The sequence below is a fragment of the Callithrix jacchus genome, chromosome 3, assembly GCF_049354715.1.
Source record: "Callithrix jacchus isolate 240 chromosome 3, calJac240_pri, whole genome shotgun sequence".
Taxonomy (NCBI): Eukaryota; Metazoa; Chordata; class Mammalia; order Primates; family Cebidae; genus Callithrix; species Callithrix jacchus.
Genome location: NC_133504.1, coordinates 6,720,799 through 6,739,770, shown reverse-complemented (window position 1 = coordinate 6,739,770; position 18,972 = coordinate 6,720,799). Strand labels below are relative to the sequence as shown.

The 18,972-nt window shown below is 43.2% G+C and overlaps 1 protein-coding gene across 20 annotated transcripts in view; it reads left to right on the top strand.

Moving 5' to 3' along the window:
• PRIMPOL (primase and DNA directed polymerase) overlaps positions 1-18,972 on the top strand; it is a 45,019-nt gene that overhangs the window by 795 nt on the left and 25,252 nt on the right. For 6 of the 20 annotated variants that reach the window (XM_008992398.5, XM_054252722.2, XM_078366165.1 and 3 more), the window contains 5 exons: positions 6,275-6,510; positions 8,391-8,488; positions 10,469-10,598; positions 11,504-11,651; positions 17,312-17,599. In XM_008992398.5, the coding sequence (XP_008990646.3) occupies positions 6,331-6,510; positions 8,391-8,488; positions 10,469-10,598; positions 11,504-11,651; positions 17,312-17,599 (844 nt within the window). In that variant the 5' untranslated portion in view covers positions 6,275-6,330. Of the gene's footprint in view, positions 1-1,451; positions 1,544-6,274; positions 6,511-8,390; positions 8,489-10,468; positions 10,678-11,503; positions 11,652-17,311; positions 17,600-18,972 lie in introns of all 20 variants that reach the window. The other 14 variants (XM_078366169.1, XM_078366170.1, XM_078366168.1 and 11 more) reach the window with 8 other exon arrangements.

Genomic DNA, 18,972 nt, shown 5'->3' with positions numbered 1-18,972 from the left:
GCCCGGCTGATTTTGTATTTTTAGTAGAGACGGGGTTTCACCTTGTTGGTCAGGCTGGTCTCGAACTCCCAACCGCAAATGATCCGCCCTCCTTGGCCTCCCAAGGTGCTGGTATCAGGGGCGTAAGCCACCGCACCGCGCCAGGCCTCGTCTTTTGTAGCCAGAGTCCTGTGGTGAGAGCCGATAGTAGAAGAGGGTGCTTGTTCGTGTCCTTACCTGGTTGGGTGCGGTCTATTTTTTTATTTATTAAACGAAATATAGTATCCTTGTTGGCAAATGCCTTATGAAATATGAGTCTTTCCCTAAGATGGAGTTATTAACAGTTATTAGTTATTAATAGTCAGGGGTGTGCTATACACTACCCTACCGACCCCATTCCTATTTTGGGTCATGAACACATTTTAGACCCTGAAGCAAACGGAATTGTTTTTGCAGAAGAATTCATCAACACACGTGAGCTCGGCATTCTGCGTCAGATTTCAAAAGGTTCTTGACATTCTGAAGTCAGGTCAGGGATAGGCTGTTCCTAACACTTGTGCCTATTCGAGTATAGGGACTGTATTCTGCACAGACATATACTCTGTTTTTTACATGGTGACCACTTGCTGAGAGTTTATTGCATGCTCTTACATTTTCATAATGCATTTGCTTGTTTTCGTCCTTTCAGCAATCCCTGGGGGTAGGAATTCCAGTCCCTGCTTGGGTTTAGAGTTGTTGAGTAGTTTGCTCTTGCTAAAAAGAGAGTCACAGGCGTTAAAAAGAGAGTCACAGGCGTTAAACTCACATCCTACAAATAAGACTTAAGCCTTTCTTTATCCCTCCCGAATTGAGCGAACACTAATATTTGACAGTCCTTTTTCTGCCTCTGTAAAACTGAGAAATAGGACCCACTCCCAACCCTAACAGCGGCTCTGCGGGGCAGGAATTTGCAAATTACTGGGGACCAGTGTGGTTGAACTAGTCCTTACCCCATTTCGATGCCCAAACCCCTTCCTGTGCTAAACTTTCTTCCCAAAATGAGCAAGCATCAGCAGCAATTTTCTGGTTTCTTTAAGTTACACTAATTTAGTCTACAGACCTTTTTTTTTTTGAAACGGTGTTTCCCTCTTGTTGCCCAGGCTGGAGTGCAGTAGCGTAACCTTAGCTCACTGCAACCTCCACCTCCCAGGTTCAAGCAATTCTCCTGCCTTGGCCTCCCGAGTAGCTGGACTTACAGGTGCCTGCCACTATGTTCAGCTAATTTTTGCGTTTTTAGTAGAGATAGGGTTTAACTATGTTGGGCAGGCTGGTCTCCAACTTGTGACCTCAGGTGATCCAACCACCTCGGCCTCCCATGGTGCTGGGATTACAGGCGTGAGCCACTGCTCGGGGTCAAACATATTAATTACAGCAAAACAGTAGGCTGGAGCAGACAATGTCTTCTGGTTAAACACAGTAATTTCTCTTTACAGAGGTATCGCAGAGGTGACAACTTGATCTAGGCCTGGAAGGGAAATAATTTGGGAAAGGAGATGTGGGGCATTCCAGGTGAAGGGCATTCCAGGTGAGAGAAATGTGTGCCCGGGGGGTTTCTGGAGTGGTTCAGGAGAAGGAGAGTTCATTGTCAGTTCATTTGGTGAGGTGGTGGAAGAGTAAGAAATGAAATAGGTAAATAATTTAGGGCCAGATTTTGGGGGGGAGTTTAGATTTCATGAGGTTAGTTACCTGTGTGAGTTGAATGTTGCTATGAGTCATTATCCCTGATGAAAATGGTTTTAAGGGCGATTGGTCTGGCAGTTACGTTGTCTGGATGGGAGAGCCTGTGGGGAGGGCAGAAAGGAACTGGAGCAGCACAATATATCGCTGTGTGTTTTCTTACCCCTTACAAGAGAATTTTGGGAAATTTAAAATGACTTCCTTCTGCTCAAGCATAGAAAAGCAAAGTGACTGAAGTGGGAGAAAAAAGAAGATCCGGTCCCTTCATTTCTTAAGGTGTTTTTCATCCAGAAAGTGAGCCGACAGAGTAATATTTCTGTAAATGCTTTTCGATTACATACTTTATAATAAATACTTTAGCATGAATGCATTCCAAGAGGCTAGAAAAGGGATTATATTAAGAAAACACTGTAAAACCCCGAAGTATTACTAAATAGTAGAAAACACAAAATACTCATGAATGTAATTTCAGGATAGAGAGAGAAGTCGGAATGGGGAAGAGGAATTGACCAGTGACGAGAAAAAAAGAAAAAGAAAAAAGGAGGGAGGAAGGATGGAAGGGGGAAAGGATGAGAGGAAGTGGGGAAGGAAGGGAGGAAGGAAAGAAGGAGAGAGAAAGAGAAAGAAACTGGGAGGGCCGGGCATGGTGGCTCACGCCTGTAATCCCAGCACTTTGGGAGGCTGAGGCAGGAAGATCACCTGAGGTCAGGAATTCGAGATCAGCCTGACTAATATGATGAAACCCCGTCTCTACTAAAAATACAAAACTAGCTGGGCGTGGTGACGGGCGCCTGTAATCCCAGCTGCTTGGGGCTGAGAGCGGAGAATCGCTTGAACCTGGAAGGTAAAGGTTGCAGTGAGCCGAGACTGCACCACTGCACTCCAGCCTGGGCAACAAGAGCAAAACTCCATCTCTAAAAAAAGAGAAAAGAAAAGAAACTGGGAGGACTAGGCTAGGAAGAACCATGGTCAGGCCAGCTGCAGGTCCTCCCCAAACCAGTAAACATGAAGCATGTGCCCCTCCTTCAGCTTCTCCTGGGATCCAGGCCATCAAGTGTCCCAGCTGGGCAAGTCTGGGCAGAAATGCAGGGCAGCTGGGGCTGCTTAGGTCTGTGCCATCTCTCCTCTTCCATCCCTGTTGTCTCTTCTCCCACTGTAGTTACCTGAAAAGGACTAACATAGCCTTTAGATTTCTAGTCGACCACCTTCAGTTGAAAAATCGGTATCAAACGTGCTTAATAATCAAACATGGTTAAAAAACACTGTGAAATGTTAAGAAGTAAATAATAGAAACTCTTTGAGCCCAATCTTTTAAAATACAATAAATGTTTTCCTTTGGAACTTGGAAACTATTACCAAAAATAATTCAGTCCCTGGGTGGAAAGGAGCTTTGATAGACAATTATGTAAAAGACAACACTCTTTCACCACTGGGAATTAAAAGCATTTCTAATATGGTGACACATTCCCCCAGAGGGGAGGGATGAGGAAAGCGATAGTCTCAAACCAGAATGCCAGATGCCTTCCTGTTCTCCATTTCATTTGCTTTTTGTAATTCAACCCTCCTGCTGGTCTAAACAAAGCCCCAGTTGTCTTCTGATGCTCACCCAGCTGTTAAAATTTTCAAGCTGTGTAGACATGAAGGCGCATGATATATACTGAACTTGTCTTTCTTCCTCTGTTGACGCTCCTGGTTTCCCCAGTTCAGTGAGTCTTAAACTGGGTTTTCACTGTGATTCCATGATGTTCATGTATGACATACTCCCATGGCCCTACCAAGATTTTTACAAAATCAAAACCATTTTTCCTGATAAAATTTCAGTGTCCGTAAGTATGAACACCCACATAGTCATCCGTAGTCAGTTACTCGTTAGATACTAGCTGGATGCAGATGTGATTCATTCTGGATTTATTTTCTTCACTAATAATCAATGGACTTTGTTAAAAGTTAGTTTCGTATTAGAAAGCCAGTTTCTCAATTAGGTTTATCTAAGTGTAGTAGATGTTTATCTGCATGTGCAGCAGATCAAAGTAATGGAATACTCAGAATCTAGCAGTAAGGAGCCATATCACTTTGTATTGACAAGTTGAAGCAGTTTTTTAAAAAACTGCTTCATATCAATCTAGTGAATTGATAGTTTTCCTAAGCATATCTGTTATGAAGTATACATGAATATATTTAGAATTATATTTCTGTTTCCTAGTTTATAATTTTTATGTGGATTAGGTATAACTGAGAGAATAATCTTTCTTAGGTCTGTTATGATTGATGTCAAATTTGAAATCTGTGGATAATACGCCTTTTTTTTTCTAACAAGGTCATGATGTTCTATCCTCTCTCTCTCTCTCTCTCTCTCTCTCTCTCTCTCTTTTTTTTGAGACGGAGTTTCGCTCTTGTTATCCAGGCTGGAGTGCAATGGCGCCATCTCGGCTCACCGCAACTTCCGCCTCCTGGGTTCAAGCAATTCTCCTGCCTCAGCCTCCTGAGTAGCTGGGATTACAGGCACGCGCCACCATGCCCAGCTCATTTTTGTATTTTTAATAGAGACGGGGTTTCACCATGTTGACCAGGATGGTCTCGATCTCTTGACCTCGTGATCCACCCGCCTCGGCCTCCCAAAGTACTGGGATTACAGGCGTGAGCCACCGCGCCCCGCCTTTTTTTTTTTTTTTTTGAGACAGAGTCTTGCTCTTCATCCAGGCTGGAGTGCAGTGGCGCGATCTTAGCTCACTGCAACCTCCGCCTCCCAGGTTCAAGCAGTTCTCCTGTGTCAGCCCCCTGAGTAATTGGGACTACAGGTGACCACCACCATGCCCGGCTAACTTTTATATTTTTAGTAGAGATGGGGTTTACTATATTGGTCAGGCTGGTCTTGAACTCCTGACCTCAGGTGATCCACCTGGCCTGGCCTCCCAAAGTGCTAGAATTACAGGCATGAGCCACTTAGCCCAGCCTACCCTCTCTTAATCTTTTAGGGAGATTCTGGTTTTCCTTCCATGGAGTATTCATTTGCCAATAAGTTTGTGTTGCTACAAAGTTTTCTGCTAAAATTCAAGACAATGTTTATCAACTTAATAAGCACAAACATGTTACCAAAGGCAAATAGGATTTTACCCTTAAATGATTTAGTACATATTATTATTTCACTTAAAAAACACCCTAATATGTCTATTTCCACATAGGTAAATTATGACAAAGATGATATTAATGAAGAGAGGAACTATTTCTGTGTCAAAAGCAGTCCCAAACTTACTGGTGTGAAAAAGACAAAACCAAATTTATTTTTTCTCATAGGTCTGTAGGTTGGCTGGGCAATTTGGTAGGTTTCTCTGGGACTCAGGCTTACTAAAGTGTTGAATTCAGATGATGGCTGTATGTCCAGAATGGCCCAACTCACCTATTGGACCGCTTATGCCGGCTGTCAGCCGCAATTCCTTTGTCCTTTTCCATGTGGCCTTTTATCCTCTACGAGGCTAGAGTGATGGCATGGCAATCTCAGGGCAGGACTCAAGGATAACCAAGTCTGCTGCAAAGGCACTTGTTAAACTTCTGCTTGCCTCACTTTTGTCAACGTGATGTTGGCCCAAGATAAGTCATATGGCCAAGCTGAGAGTCAGTGTGAGAGAAAGTTTAGGTACCATGTCTTCATGGGAAGGATGGTGAGGGGTTTGGGCTGATTTGGCTGTTTTTGATCTGCAGGGTAAGCTTCCCCACTCTTCTTCTAAAAAAACCTATTCTTCTTCTTTTGTAAATGAATTATCATCCCAATTGGAAAAGCATTGCCTGGCCCTGACTTTGGCATGGCTGACATGGAGGTATTATATAGAAAGAAAAATCATCCATTACTGCAGACATCCAAAACTAGCCAATATTGTAATTTGCATTCATATTTTAAACTAAAAGTTGTGTTGAGAGAGAAGAGGTGAAATGGACAGAAACAGAGGAAAAGGGAACTAAGAGCTTTACATTAGTATCTAGAAATGAATTTTACACTAAGAAATAATAGCACAAGAATGGTGGACAAGGTCATAGCACGTGATATACAATAAAGTGGTTATAATAAAAGCCGAAATGGGCCAGGCGTGGTGGCTCACGTCTGTAATCCCAGCACTTTGGGAGGCTGAGGCGGGTGGATCACCTGAGGTCCAGAGTTCAAGACTGGCCTGACCAATGTGGTGAAACCCTGTCTCAAAAACAAACAAACCCATAATGATACAAAAAGTACATCTATTTACATGAGGCTTTGTAATTTAGAGAACATTGGCATGTGTCTTTAATCACATTTATCTTCACAGTAAGTGTATGAAGTACTCAAGATGATATTGATTCCCATTTTTCCGTTGATTAAACTAAGATTCAGAGCTTCATTAACCTGTCCAAGGTCCTGATACCATTAAATGAAGAACCAGGATCTACGAATTCTGATAACCAGCCTTGCTCTCGTTCTGTGGTAAAACCTCATGCAAAGAATAAACAAGGAAATAAGTGTCAGGAAATGAGTTTGGAAACTTTATCAAACAAAATATATTCTAAGCAAAGAAATTAATGGCCTTTTTTTGTTTATTGTTTGTTTTAATAGTAATTGATAGAAATATAACGTGGGATAGGATTTATTCTCTCCATACTTCTGAACCAATGAACAGAAAATGGGAAGCAAGACTGAAGCAAATTGAAGAACGAGCATCTCATTATGAGAGGAAACCACTGTCCTCAGTGTATAGGCCAAGATTGTCCAAGCCAGAAGAACCACCCTCCATTTGGAAACTATTTCATCGACAAACTCAAGCTTTTAATTTTGTTAAAAGCTGTAAAGAGGTAATTTCCTCCTCCTCTTCCTCCTCTTCTTCTTTCTTCTTCTTCATTATAATTTCAGTTCTTTAAAAAAAAATCTATTATTTGTCTTCATTTCAGGCCATGTATTATTCTACCAAGAGAATTTAATGGCAATGTTAATGTCACCTGATTTAGGAAAACTATCCCTGTGAATCATTAACCATTTAATTTATATTAGTAATGAAAAAGAGTGACACATCCAGTGCCAATTAGGTTTTTAAAATTGTAATGACATTTAAATGAAGCTTTATGCTTAGAGGGAGGGGAACCATATTTATTTCAACACATTAAGCAAGTGGGAGAAAGAAGTGTCAGCCTTTCAAAGAATGTGATGTTCAAAAATAAAAACCACTAAATCAAGCAAGCGTATTACACATTCTTTTTTTCTTTAATTCTGTGAAGAATATAAAGAAATATGAAGGCCGGGCGCGGTGGCTCCCCCCTGTAATCCCAGCACTTTGGGAGGCCGAGGAGGGCAGATCACAAGGTCAAGAGATCCCGACCATCCTGGCCAACATGGTGAAACCCTGTCCCTACTAAAAATACAAAAATTAGCTGGGCATGATGGTGCGTGCCTGTAGTCCCAGCCACTTGGGAGGCTGAGGCAGGACAATCGCTTGAACCCGGTAAGTGGAGGTTGCAGTGAGCCGAGATGGTGCCGCTGCCCTCCAGCCTGGGCAACAGAGAGAGGCTCCATCTCAAAAAAATAAAAAAGAAATACGAAAGGAAAGATCAGATGCATGTATGATAGCGTAAATGTACTGAGTCTGGTCACTGATGCTGTGTCAGAGCTCCGAGTGCTGGAGTTCTAGGACTCTCATTAGTGAGGATGTACTTACTCAAATCTCACCAGAATGGTTTAAGAAATGCCTTTCTTAGTCATTTTGTGTAAACCTAATTCAAGCAGAAGAAATTAAAATACTGACAGATTCATTTAAACTGGAATTTTAAAAATATATAGATGGGGTGTATGCTTTCAGGACTTGCTAATCATCAGTCTGTAACATTTACTTCAAAAATGTTTTTATCGGGGTTAAACAACTGAGTCCTATGATGTTCCACACATGAAAAGAAAAACAGGCTCAGCAGCTACCTTTAGCTAAGAGGAAACAAAAGAACTGGTGCATATGTTCCTCTACTAGAGGAAACTTTATGGCAGGAGGCATGAACAATTATATTGAAACCACTACCACAGTATTAAACCTTTAAAAAAGTTGTTCTGACTGGGCACAGTGGCTCACGCCTGTACTCTTAGCACTTTGGGAGGCTGAGGCAGGTGGATCACTTGAGGTCAGGAGTTTGAGACCAGCCTGGCCAACATGGTGAAACCTTATCTTTACTAAAAATATAAAAAAATTAGTCAGGTGTGGTGGCAGGCACCTGGAATCCCAGCTACTTGGGAGGCTGAGGCAGGAGAATCACTTGATGGAGGTGGGGGTTGCAGTGAGCCAAGATTGCAGCACTGCACTCTAGCCTGGGCGACAGAGTGAGAGACTGTCTCAAAAAAAAAAAGGTTCTACATACATTTTTACAGATACTAGGGAATTTACTAATTAATTGTTTAATTTCATAAACCAAGAAATAAAACTATCATAGGGAGTCAAACTAGAGTAATATTTTTCAGAGTATTTTTTTCTGCTTTTTTTCTCTGGTCTGCCCATTCTGATTGTTTTCACCTTTTATATGAATGACTAAAAATAGGAATAAATAATTAGATTTTGAATGGCATAAACCTGGTGATTATTTGTCTTGTTTGTAATAATGTAGATGTTCAAATTCCTCTTTGTAAGCATTCAGCAGCGACAGTTGAATTTAGGTTTGCATTTTGTGAACTTTTCTGAATTCTTTTTTGATTTATGTAGGATGTTCATGTATTTGCTTTGGAATGCAAAGTGGGAGATGGACAGCGTATTTACCTTGTGACAACCTATGCTGAACTTTGGTTTCACTATAAATCCAGGTAGGTAGCATGCAGCAGAACTGCACACTAAGCTAGAGTTCCATTTCCTTTGCCTGGTAATTTTGCTGAAATTAGTTCAGGCTGAATTGGCTTCCACAGTTCTTGACCACACGGTTAGTTGCTCCTTTGCTGTTAGAATTGAATTCTGGAGTTTTCTTGTCATAACAATGCTGGAGTATCTCACCAGGTGCTGGGAGAAAATAATCACATACACAAATATATATGTGTACCTAAAGGGAGTTTTGAAATTTCTCTTTTGCAAACAGGTATTAAATTATACCATTAATCATAAAGGACTATTTATGTTATTGACCTAGTAATAAGGAAATATCTGCTTTATCTTGACTTTATTATTACTATTTTAAATTGTTATTAGCGTTATTTATTTATTTTTTATTTTTTTGAGATGGAGTTTTACTCTTGTTGCCCAGACTCGAGTGCAATGGCACAGTCTCTGCCCACTGCAACCACCACTTCCCAGGTTCGAGTGATTCTCCTGCCTCAGCCTCCCAAGTAGCTGGGATAACAGGCACCTGCCACCATGCCTGGCTCATTTTTATATTTTTGGTAGAGACGGGGTTTCACCATGTTGTCCAGGCTGGTCTTGAACTCCTGGCCTCAGGTGATCCACCCACCTAGGCCTCCCAAAGTGCTGGGATTACAGGCATGAGCCACTGCACCCAGACTGTTAGCTTTATTTTAACTGAGTGATCTATTCAAGTATTTCTCGGGCTTGTGTAATATATAGAAAAGGAGAGTAAATTGTTATGCATGCCCTATATTGACTTAAAATACTTTTATTCAGATGTTGCTAAGTAGCTTCAAATATGATACTGAGTTTATTTATGTTTATATACATGCAACACCAATTAGAGTTGAATTAAAATCATTAAGAACGTGATAGATGTCTTGCTGAAACTCAGTCTCATCTTGCAATGTAAATATGGTACTGACTGCTACAGGGTACACACCGTGTGGTGTGTGTGTGTGTGTGTGTGTGTTCAGTTCCTCCACTACCTGTGCCCCCTGATGATATAATTTTCCCATAACTTCTCCCTCTTCAAATTACTACAAGCCCTTAATTTGTATAGGATGCCATCTGAATGTCACTTACCCCAAATTACCTTTTGCAAATTAAGTTAGCATCTCTTCCTGTTTTACCCCTGTCAGAGTCATTCCTCTTAATACAGCAAGAATGTAACTAAAAACTTGAGCATTGAGAGCTTATCAAAGTGATTCAGAATTTTTTTAAACAATTTTTAAAAGACTATCTTCCATTGAAAACACAGAATTTAAAAATTCTCATGGAAAATTCATGGAATCCCAAGAATATGGAATCCTGAAAAGAACATTCTTTTTTCAAAGAATGCTCATGGTTGACACTAAAAACAAATATAGAGGTGTTTGTTACACAGTATCAAAATCATCTGCGAATAAATAATACTGTAAGATGGACTGCATTTTCCAGTTAAATAATGTTACAGGATATAATTGTTACATTTTGCTTGATGGAAACCCTTGACACTATGAGCCCTAAACCTATGGTGAACAGTTGACTTTTTCATGTTCTTATTTCACACTTGTATGTAGTGAAAGCACAGTTAACACGGTACTTGCAAGAGATAAACTTCCGTGATTGCACAGGTATAAGATATGGGTGTGGTGGCTCATGCCTGTAATCCCAGCGCTTTGGAAGGCTGAGGCAGGTGGATCACTTGAGGCCAGGAGTTGAAGACCCGCCTGGCCAACATGACATAAACCCTGTCTCTATTAAAAATGCAAAATTTAGCCGGACGTGGTGGCGCATGCCTGTAGTTCCAGCTACTTGAGAGGCTGAGGCAGGAGAATCGCTTGAATCCGGGAAGAGGAGGCTGCAGTGAACTGCAGTCCCACCTGGGCAACAGAGCTGACTTGGTCTCAGTCAGTCAGTTAATAAAGGTCTAAGATATCAATCTAACAATGTTGAATTATTCAATTTAGAAAAAATCTCTTACACTGTTATGAAGTTATTCCTGAAAATGCTGTGTGCAAGCTTTATTTTGACTTGGAATTTAACAAACCTGCCAATCCAGGAGCTGACGGGAAAAAGATGGTTGCATTACTCATCGAGGTAAATGGCAGACGCAGTTATGCTTGTTTCTCCTCTCTTCATTGGCTTATTCCTTCAGTGAAGTCAGCCTACGTAACACGTATGTTCTGTATCTGTTCTTTTTCTTGCTACTCTTCCTTTTGACTTTGATGTTTTAATATTACTTCTATGAGTAAACTGAAAAGAAAGGAAAGTTTATGTTCATATGGTTTGCTGTATTACTGTCGGATAAAAAATGCTTTGAAAAAGATGTCAGTTTGGAAATTTTCCATATTTTAAAATTATATATTAATTATCTGACTTCCATTATAAATAGCTGACTTTGGTAAAAGCCAGGAAAAGTAATCTTTACTGTAAAAATTGGGTACTGAGGTGAATTTCAAGAAAACTGACTACAAATAGTATCAGAATTTTCGAGCTTGCAGGAATTTTGGAAATTATTTTATCTTGTCCCTTTCTAAATGAGGAAATTAAGGCCTGCTTTTTAAAAATCATGGAGTTGTATTCAAAACCCTTATGTTCTTATTTCTCTTAAAATTTTGTGCGTACTTACCAAGTTTTGTGGTCATTAACTTATCCTAAAAAATGCAATGTGGGCCGGCTGCAGTGGCTCATGCCTGCAATCCCAGCACTTTGGGAAGCCAAGGTGGGAGGATCACTTGAGGCTAGCAGTTCGAGACCAGCCTGGCTAACTTGATGAAACCCTGTCTGTACTAAAAATACAAAAATTAGCTGGGCATGGTGGTGCCTGCCTGTAGTCCCAGCTACTTGGGAGGCTGAGGCACAAGGATTGCTTGAACCCAGGAGGCAGAAATTGCAGTGAGCCAAGATCACACCATTGCAATCCAGCCTAGGCAACAGAGTGAGACCCTGCCTCAAAAAAAAAAAAAAAAAAAAATTATTTGCATTTTACTTGTGTTTTTCAGTATGTGTGTAAAGCGCTTCAAGAGTTATACGGTGTTAATTGCTCAGCTGAAGATGTTTTGAACTTGGATTCTAGCACTGATGAAAAATTCAGCCGGCACTTAATATTTCAGCTCCGTGATGTGGCATTTAAAGATAACATTCATGTTGGTAAGTACACTGCTTTTTAAAAATCTTGGAGTTGTATTCAAAACTCGTATGTTCTTATTTCTCTTAAAATGTTGTGCATACTCACCAAGTTTTAGGGTCATTAACTTATCCTAAAAAATGCAATGTGATTCTTCATGTTTTCAAGATGTTCCCTTAGCTCTAGACCTACCTATCTGTTCTAGGCACACAACCTATTCAGGACATCTTTGGCATTGGTCCCTCTCATCATAGATACTGGGATATCCATCCATGTCCGGAACCGGTTTCTGCTCCAGCAGGGTTTATTTCAGCTTCCTGGAAAGTTCATGAGAGGTCTTTCCATGTCAAGCCTCATCTGCAGTGTCTTGTATCTGGATTTCTGACCTTCGCTTCAGCCTTGCTTTGGCACTTCAGTCCCAGGTTGTATCACAGGAGGCTTGTTTATTGTTCCAGGCTGAGCTTCAGGGTTGGGAGAATCCTAGATGTACAAGTCTGAAAGTGAAACCAGACCATTTGTCTCAGGCCTGGGCATTTAGAGATACAGGCCAAGTTGTCAAACAAAGTCGGTTCAAAGGAGAAACACGTAGGCAGAATGGGAACACTAAAATGAAGGTCTGAATAGAAGCCGAATCCCGAGTGCTTATCAAAGCAGGGGTAGGGCAAGGGTACTTGACTGAAGCTCAGGTAACAAGGAATTCGGTTCAGAGCTGCTGGTGCCTTAGAGTTCCGCATCCACCTAGAGTAAAAGCCATGGGCATAGTCACTAAAGCACTGGCATCAAAGTCGGGAACCCGATTGCTGGATTAGGGGAATGTGGCCACAGAGACCTGGCATACTGTGTTCACAAGGCTCTAGTCACCTGCCTGTTTCTTGTTAGCTCAGCTGGATGTTCCTTCTCAGTCTCTCCCCCTCATTCTGTGACGGACACACTCACCTGTACAAACCCAAAGAATGGACTTAGAGGCAGGAAGAACAGTGAAGTGAGACTTGTAGTAATGATTGGGTGTCTGGTAGGCAGGCACAGCTGGCACAGTTACAGCATGTCATTTATCTCCTAGCTCACAAGTCCCTCCCCCACCTCCTCATTGGTCGAGTGCTGTAGGGTTACGTTGCCTAAGTTTCATTATGCCCCTTATAAGGTTACACCCCATCTCCATCCCCACTTAAGTTTCTATTTCACAATAACAGAACCTCTTCCTTTTTATGGGCGGACCCCCCCCCCCCCACATTCTGTTCACTTATTGTGACTTTCTAGGTGCATGAGCTGTGTGGTTTGTTACCTTTGCAGGCTGCCTGTGAATACTTCATCTATCATGCCTTGAAAATAGACCGTTTAAAACGTTTCTCACAGTTGGTAATGGTAGATTAGAGATTAGTAATGGTAGAGTCTGTCTTTGACCCTCTTCCCACTCTGTCCTCACCCTCGATGATCAGCCACCTTCACGGCTTTGGTGCGCATCTGTGTTATGGCTCTCAAATCTTCATCTTCAGCCCAGATTGTTCTAGATGCCCGACCCATCCAGTCAACTGCCTCCAGAAACTCCCCGTGCAGAGTTCCTCATCCTTCCCCAGAGCCTCATCTTCTCTGTGATGTTCTTGTCAGTGAGTGGTGTCACAGTTACCCAGGTAGACATGGTGGTGTCATCCAGGCCCTCTCTGTGCCTCTAACCCTGCTGAGCCAGTCAGCTGGCTAGAGTGAGCTGACTCTGCTCCCTGTGCGCCTCAAACCCCGCAGTGATTATTCCCTGCCTTTGGGCAAAAGCGTGGATGCCTTAGCCTGCAAGGGGGCCCGCTGTGCGTCAGACTTATCTCCTGGCACCCTGCTCCTTGCATTCAGCTCCTGTCCTGGGCCCCATTTCCTCTAGTCCTTGCGCCTTTGAACTTTCTGGTGCTGCTATCTAAATTGTGTGCCTCCACATTGGCCTGGCCTGTTAAGACTCTGTGTAGACATCAAGCCGTGTGAAGAGCTATCTCTGTCACATCTCAAAGCCTAAGCCTTACATAGGTTAGTGTACCTCTGGGTTGCAGAGAACATCCAGGGCTTATTGTGTCAAAGCACTGACCACTTCCCGAGGTCATTTCCTGTTTTCTTTGTCACCTCCTCTCTTCTACTTAATGTTTCTCTAGGGCAGGGACTATTTCTTATTCACTCTTATATTTCCAGAGCTTAGCACATAATAAATATATCATTATCAATAATATTACTAATATTGTCACTATAAGAATAACAGTAGTAATAATAAATGCAAGTCAGCAGCCTCATCTCCCGCCACCCTGCCCTTTTCGTTCAGCTCCTGGCACGGGCCACATTTTCTCTAGTGTTTGGGCCTTCGCACTTTCTGAGGCTGCTGTGTAAATCGACGTGCCTGCAGATTCACCTGGTCTGTTCACCCGGTCCTCCTTACCACTCATGCATTCATTCAGAAGGTATTAATAAATACCTTTAGGGACTTGTCCCAGGGCTGCACAACAAGGCTTTTAGGCAGTTACATGGGCCGGGTGCGGTGCTAACCCCTTAATTTCATTTTCTCGTGTACTCCTTACAGCTGCTCCAAAAGGCAGGTGCTGCTATCCCTGTTAAGCAGCTGGGGAATGTGAAGGTTTAGATTTGACGAAGGTCACAGCACTGGCAGGTGGCAAAGCCGTACCTGCAGCTGAGCTGTCTCTGACTCCAGCCCCTAGCTGCCTTTCTTCCATCTACGGCCTTCACGCTCAGTGCGTCTGGAATAAGTCCCTTCTGAATGAATGCATGAATAGTGAGGAGATGCTCCTGTCAGGGTGTGGAGACAGGGACCAAAGAAGCTATTTCTTTGCTTGCTGTTTACTGGCCATTGTCTGCTCTATGACTACTGGCTACAGGCCGAAAGCTAAGAATCTCTTGGTCAGGAAGAAGAGGAGAATAGAAACTTGTGAGGTAGCAGCAGTTTCTGCTACAGGTATCTTCTGAAAGCAGATGGCATTCATCTGGGCTTTGAATATTTCATTGTATAGTCAAAGGTCAGAAAGGCTTTACCAGCAGAAGCAAAACTATGGAGATAAGAGTACATGCTAATCTGGGGACAGTGAATGGTCTAGTGTGGCTAGAGAGATGTGATCAGGCCTTGTACCTGAGCTGTCACCTCAGACCCTTTCCCTGAGAATTAGGAACTGCCAGAGCCAGAGGTGCAGAGAATATGAAGCAATTCACAATTTTTCCTTGTTTTCTTCCCTCACTGTATCTTTTGATGACATTTCTAGTTGCTGTTGTCAGCCTTTCAGAAAAGAGAATTCAGTTAAATCTAAGAGATCATAGATCTTGATCTGCCTAAAATACTCATTTGCCAGTCTGCTGTCGTACCTGAAATTTCTGTGACTGACTAGTCTTTTGAGTTATTCCCAGCAAATAAGATAGTTCCTGTCCTCGTGGGGGTTGGGGGCAATAAAAAGCTGGACAGGAAGTAGGAAGCGGTGTGGTTTGCTGGGGCCAGTGTGTTAGTGTTGATGCTGGTGACCGTCGTCATGTCGTGGTCCTGGCCATGGCCGCTCCGTGCCAGGGTTCCAGGACCTGTGGCCTCCCCAGCACTGCCATTGCCACCGCTCCTGCAAACACGCACTCTCTTCCATCATTATCCAGAGTCAAGTAGCTGCAGTGTGAAGTTTTCCGGAAAATTAGCTTTATCAGGTTATGTTCCTATTGCTTTGTTGTCCTTTGATGTGTCGTAATTTCTTTTCATGTGGTGTTTACTTTTTCCTCCCTCATTCCAGAAGTAATCCATGCCTATACGGACATATCACTGCAAGGACCAAATGCTTTTGCTTTGGTTTTGACATTTAGTGCTTTATAAGAAATTGGATTTGTTTCTTTGAGTAGGGAAGTCATTTTTTTGTGTGTGTGAGACAGAGTCTCACTCTGTCACCCAGGCTGGAGTGCAGTGGCATGATCTCGGCTCACTGCAACCGCCACCTCCCAGGTTCCAGCAATTCCCGTGCCTCAGCCTCCAAGTAGCTGGGACTACAGGTGCCCAGCACTATGCCCAGCTAATTTTTGTATTTTTGGTAGAGATGAGGTTTTGCCATGTTGGCCAGGCGGATCTCGAACTCCTGACCTCAAGTGATCCATCCAGCTCAGCCTCCCAAAGTGCTGAGATTACAGGCGTGAGCGACCGCATCTGGCTGAGTAGGGAAGTAACTAAATCTAATGTGAAGAAGGAAAATTTTGAATTTAGAGCATGCATTTGTTATAATGTAAGGGTCAAGCCTTTCCGGTAAATAAAGTGAAGAATGAATCTAAACAGTAACAGTTCCACAGGTTACAGTTAATTTTTTCTTGTAGTATTGCATTTCTTGAGTATTATTATACATGAAGCAACTTAATAGCCAAATTATTATTTGATTCTATGGTATAAGTAATATGTGCAACTTTGAGGAAGTTTTGGATTCTGGATTTTATAACCCACTTTTTTTTTTTTTTTTTTTGAGACGGAGTTTCGCTCTTGTTACCCAGGCTGGAGTGCAATGGCGCGATCTCGGCTCACTGCAACCTCCGCCTCCTGGGTTCAGGCCATTCTCCTGCCTCAGCCTCCCGAGTAGCTGGCATTACAGGCACACACCACCATGCCCAGCTAATTTTTTGTATCTTTAGTAGAGACAGGGTTTCACCATGTTGACCAGGATGGTCTCGATCTCTTGACCTCGTGATCCACCCGCCTTGGCCTCCCAAAGTGCTGGGATCACAGGCGTGAGCCACCGCGCTGGCCTATAACCCACTTTTTGTGGTACAGATAGGACTTCTCTTACTCCGAGTTCTTAGAATAAATGTTGAAGTATAGTAATTGTAGTGAATTGCTTTGGTTGTGGACGTTAGCTCCGAGGCTGTAGTTCATTTTGTGCCCAGTTTGAGGCAGAGGTAGGAGCAGCAGCCTTGGGGCTGACAGCTGTGACAGCCAGGGTTTGCTGAGCATGTCGTGGAAGTGAAAGGAGAGAAAGTAAGCTTGTGAGAAGCTTACCAGCACCCTGACTCCCCAGGATTTCCTCAGTGCTTCTGTTAGCTCGGTAGCAATTTCCTCATACAAACCTTCATTCTTCATTATTATTAGTAGTATTTTTACAATCCCTTAAGGGCACCAGAGCCCTTCATTCTTTAATCATTGAATGTGAAGATAAGTCCTCTCAGGATGTATTAATAAGTAGCAGTTTCTTGGTGATGGCCTGTTAGGCTCAGGCCCATGCCAGCAGCATTGACACATGTTCTCAAATTAACTGTCCCTTCTAAAATGATTTGTTTACCTCTGACACCAGACTCCCAAGTCAGTGGAATTGAAAAGGTAAAAGAGAGCCGGGTGCGGTGGCTCACGCCTGTGATCCCAGCACTTTGGGAGGCCAAGGTGGGTGGATCATGAGGTCAAGAGACTGGGACCATCCTGGTCAACATGGTGAAACCCCGTCTCTACTACAAATACAAAAAATTAGCTGGGCATGGTGGCGCGTGCCTGTAATCCCAGCTACTCAGGAGGCTGAGGCAGGAGAATTGCCTGAACCCAGGAGGCGGAGGTTGCGGTGAGCCGAGATCACGCCATTGCACTCCAGCCTGGGTAACAAGAGCGAAACTCCGTCTCAAAAAAAAAAAAAAAAAAAAAAAAAAAAAAAGAGATACGGTGTGTGGAAAGAAGGATCAGGTGGATCCGAATACCTTTTCTCCTCAGGTAACTTTTTGAGAAAGATTTTGCAGCCTGCTTTTGACTTGCTCGGCAGTGAAGATGATGATAGTGCTCCAGAGACGAGAGGCCACGGATTTCCCCATTTTTCTGAAGCATCTACAAAACCAGGATTTTCTTTGAACAAAATGTTCACAGAAAAGGCTGTAGAAGAAAGCTGGACATTGAATTCAAAGAAACTGGAGAGGCCGGGGTCAGCTGAGCAAACCAGTCCCGACCTTTCGTCTCTAGTTGTGAAGAATAAGCTGGGAGAGAAGCATCTGTTTGTAGATCTGGGTGAGTCACGTCGACAGCTGTCTCTCTCAGACGGTCCTGGTGCTTTCCTGCGGGACAGGTCGGTGCCCACTCATCACTGTGCTCGGGGTTCTCACTTCCTTCACTGCCCAAGTCACCCTCAGGAGGCGACCAGGGAGCTCAGGTGCTGGGAATCCATGAGGTTTTTCTCCAGAGGCCTAGAGGGGTCCAGGCCGACCTGGGCTCCAGCAGAAGGTGGTGTGACTGGCTTCTGCTCTGCACGTCCGGAGGATTCCTGTCAAGGGAGTTTTACAGGGGACAGTTGGACTGGTTTCCTGCAGGACTGCTGAGAGCTTAAGTCAGAGTGCAGAAATCTAAAAACCAGACCCAACACAGCAGTACTCACGTGGTGCAGTAAGGCTGTGTGTTTTCCTCGCTGAAGGTGTCCGTGGTAGTGGCAGGGTGCATTTCATCAGCTTTCTTGCTGTGTTCAAACCAGTGATTCCTCAGCCCGCTGTGTCTTTGCTCTGGCAGTGTGGGTTAGTTCTGCTGTATTTTTACCTTGCAGTTGGAGTCATATACAGGTGACTCTTCAGCTGGTCTCAGAGCATGAGACTGTCAGAAGCCCTGGGCTGACAGGACTTGAGCATGATTCAAGAGGCCAGTCGAGACCCTGAACACAGCAGCTCCAGGTTGAAGAGCTGCACCTCATTGTTATACGGAGGCTCTCGCTGGTGATTTGAAAAGCCATGACAGCGGCATTTCTGCTGTTGGCTTTGAACACCTCAAAGAGCTTCAGTGTGTAAAGGTTGAGGGAAAGGGCGTATAGGTTACAGGTCAGATTCCTAGGCCAACAGTGGAACTGAGATTAGGGAAGTGTTCCTGCTGTACTGTGTGTCTCTCTAGTACCTCTGCAATCAAGCACCCGATTTGGGAAAGAGACCAGTGCATGGTAGAGCAGTCACATGAGGAGAGGTGGATTCTTCCAAGCTTAGCGTTTAACATATCAGATGGGCGCCACACTGTCTCCTAGAGTTTTATACGTTAGATAGACCCCACACTGTCTCCTAGAGTGTTATATATTAGATAGACCCCACACTGTCTCCTAGAGTGTTATATATTAGATAGACCCCACACTGTCTCCTAGAGTGTTATATATTAGATAGACCCCACACTGTCTCCTAGAGTGTTATATATTAGATAGACCCCACACTGTCTCATAGAGTTTTATATATTAGATAGACCCCACACTGTCTCATAGAGTTTTATATATTAGATAGACCCCACACTGTCTCAGAGTGTTATGTATTAGATAGACCCCACACTGTCTCCTAGAGTGTTATATATTAGATAGACCCCACACTGTCTCATAGAGTGTTATATATTAGATAGACCCCACACTGTCTCCTAGAGTG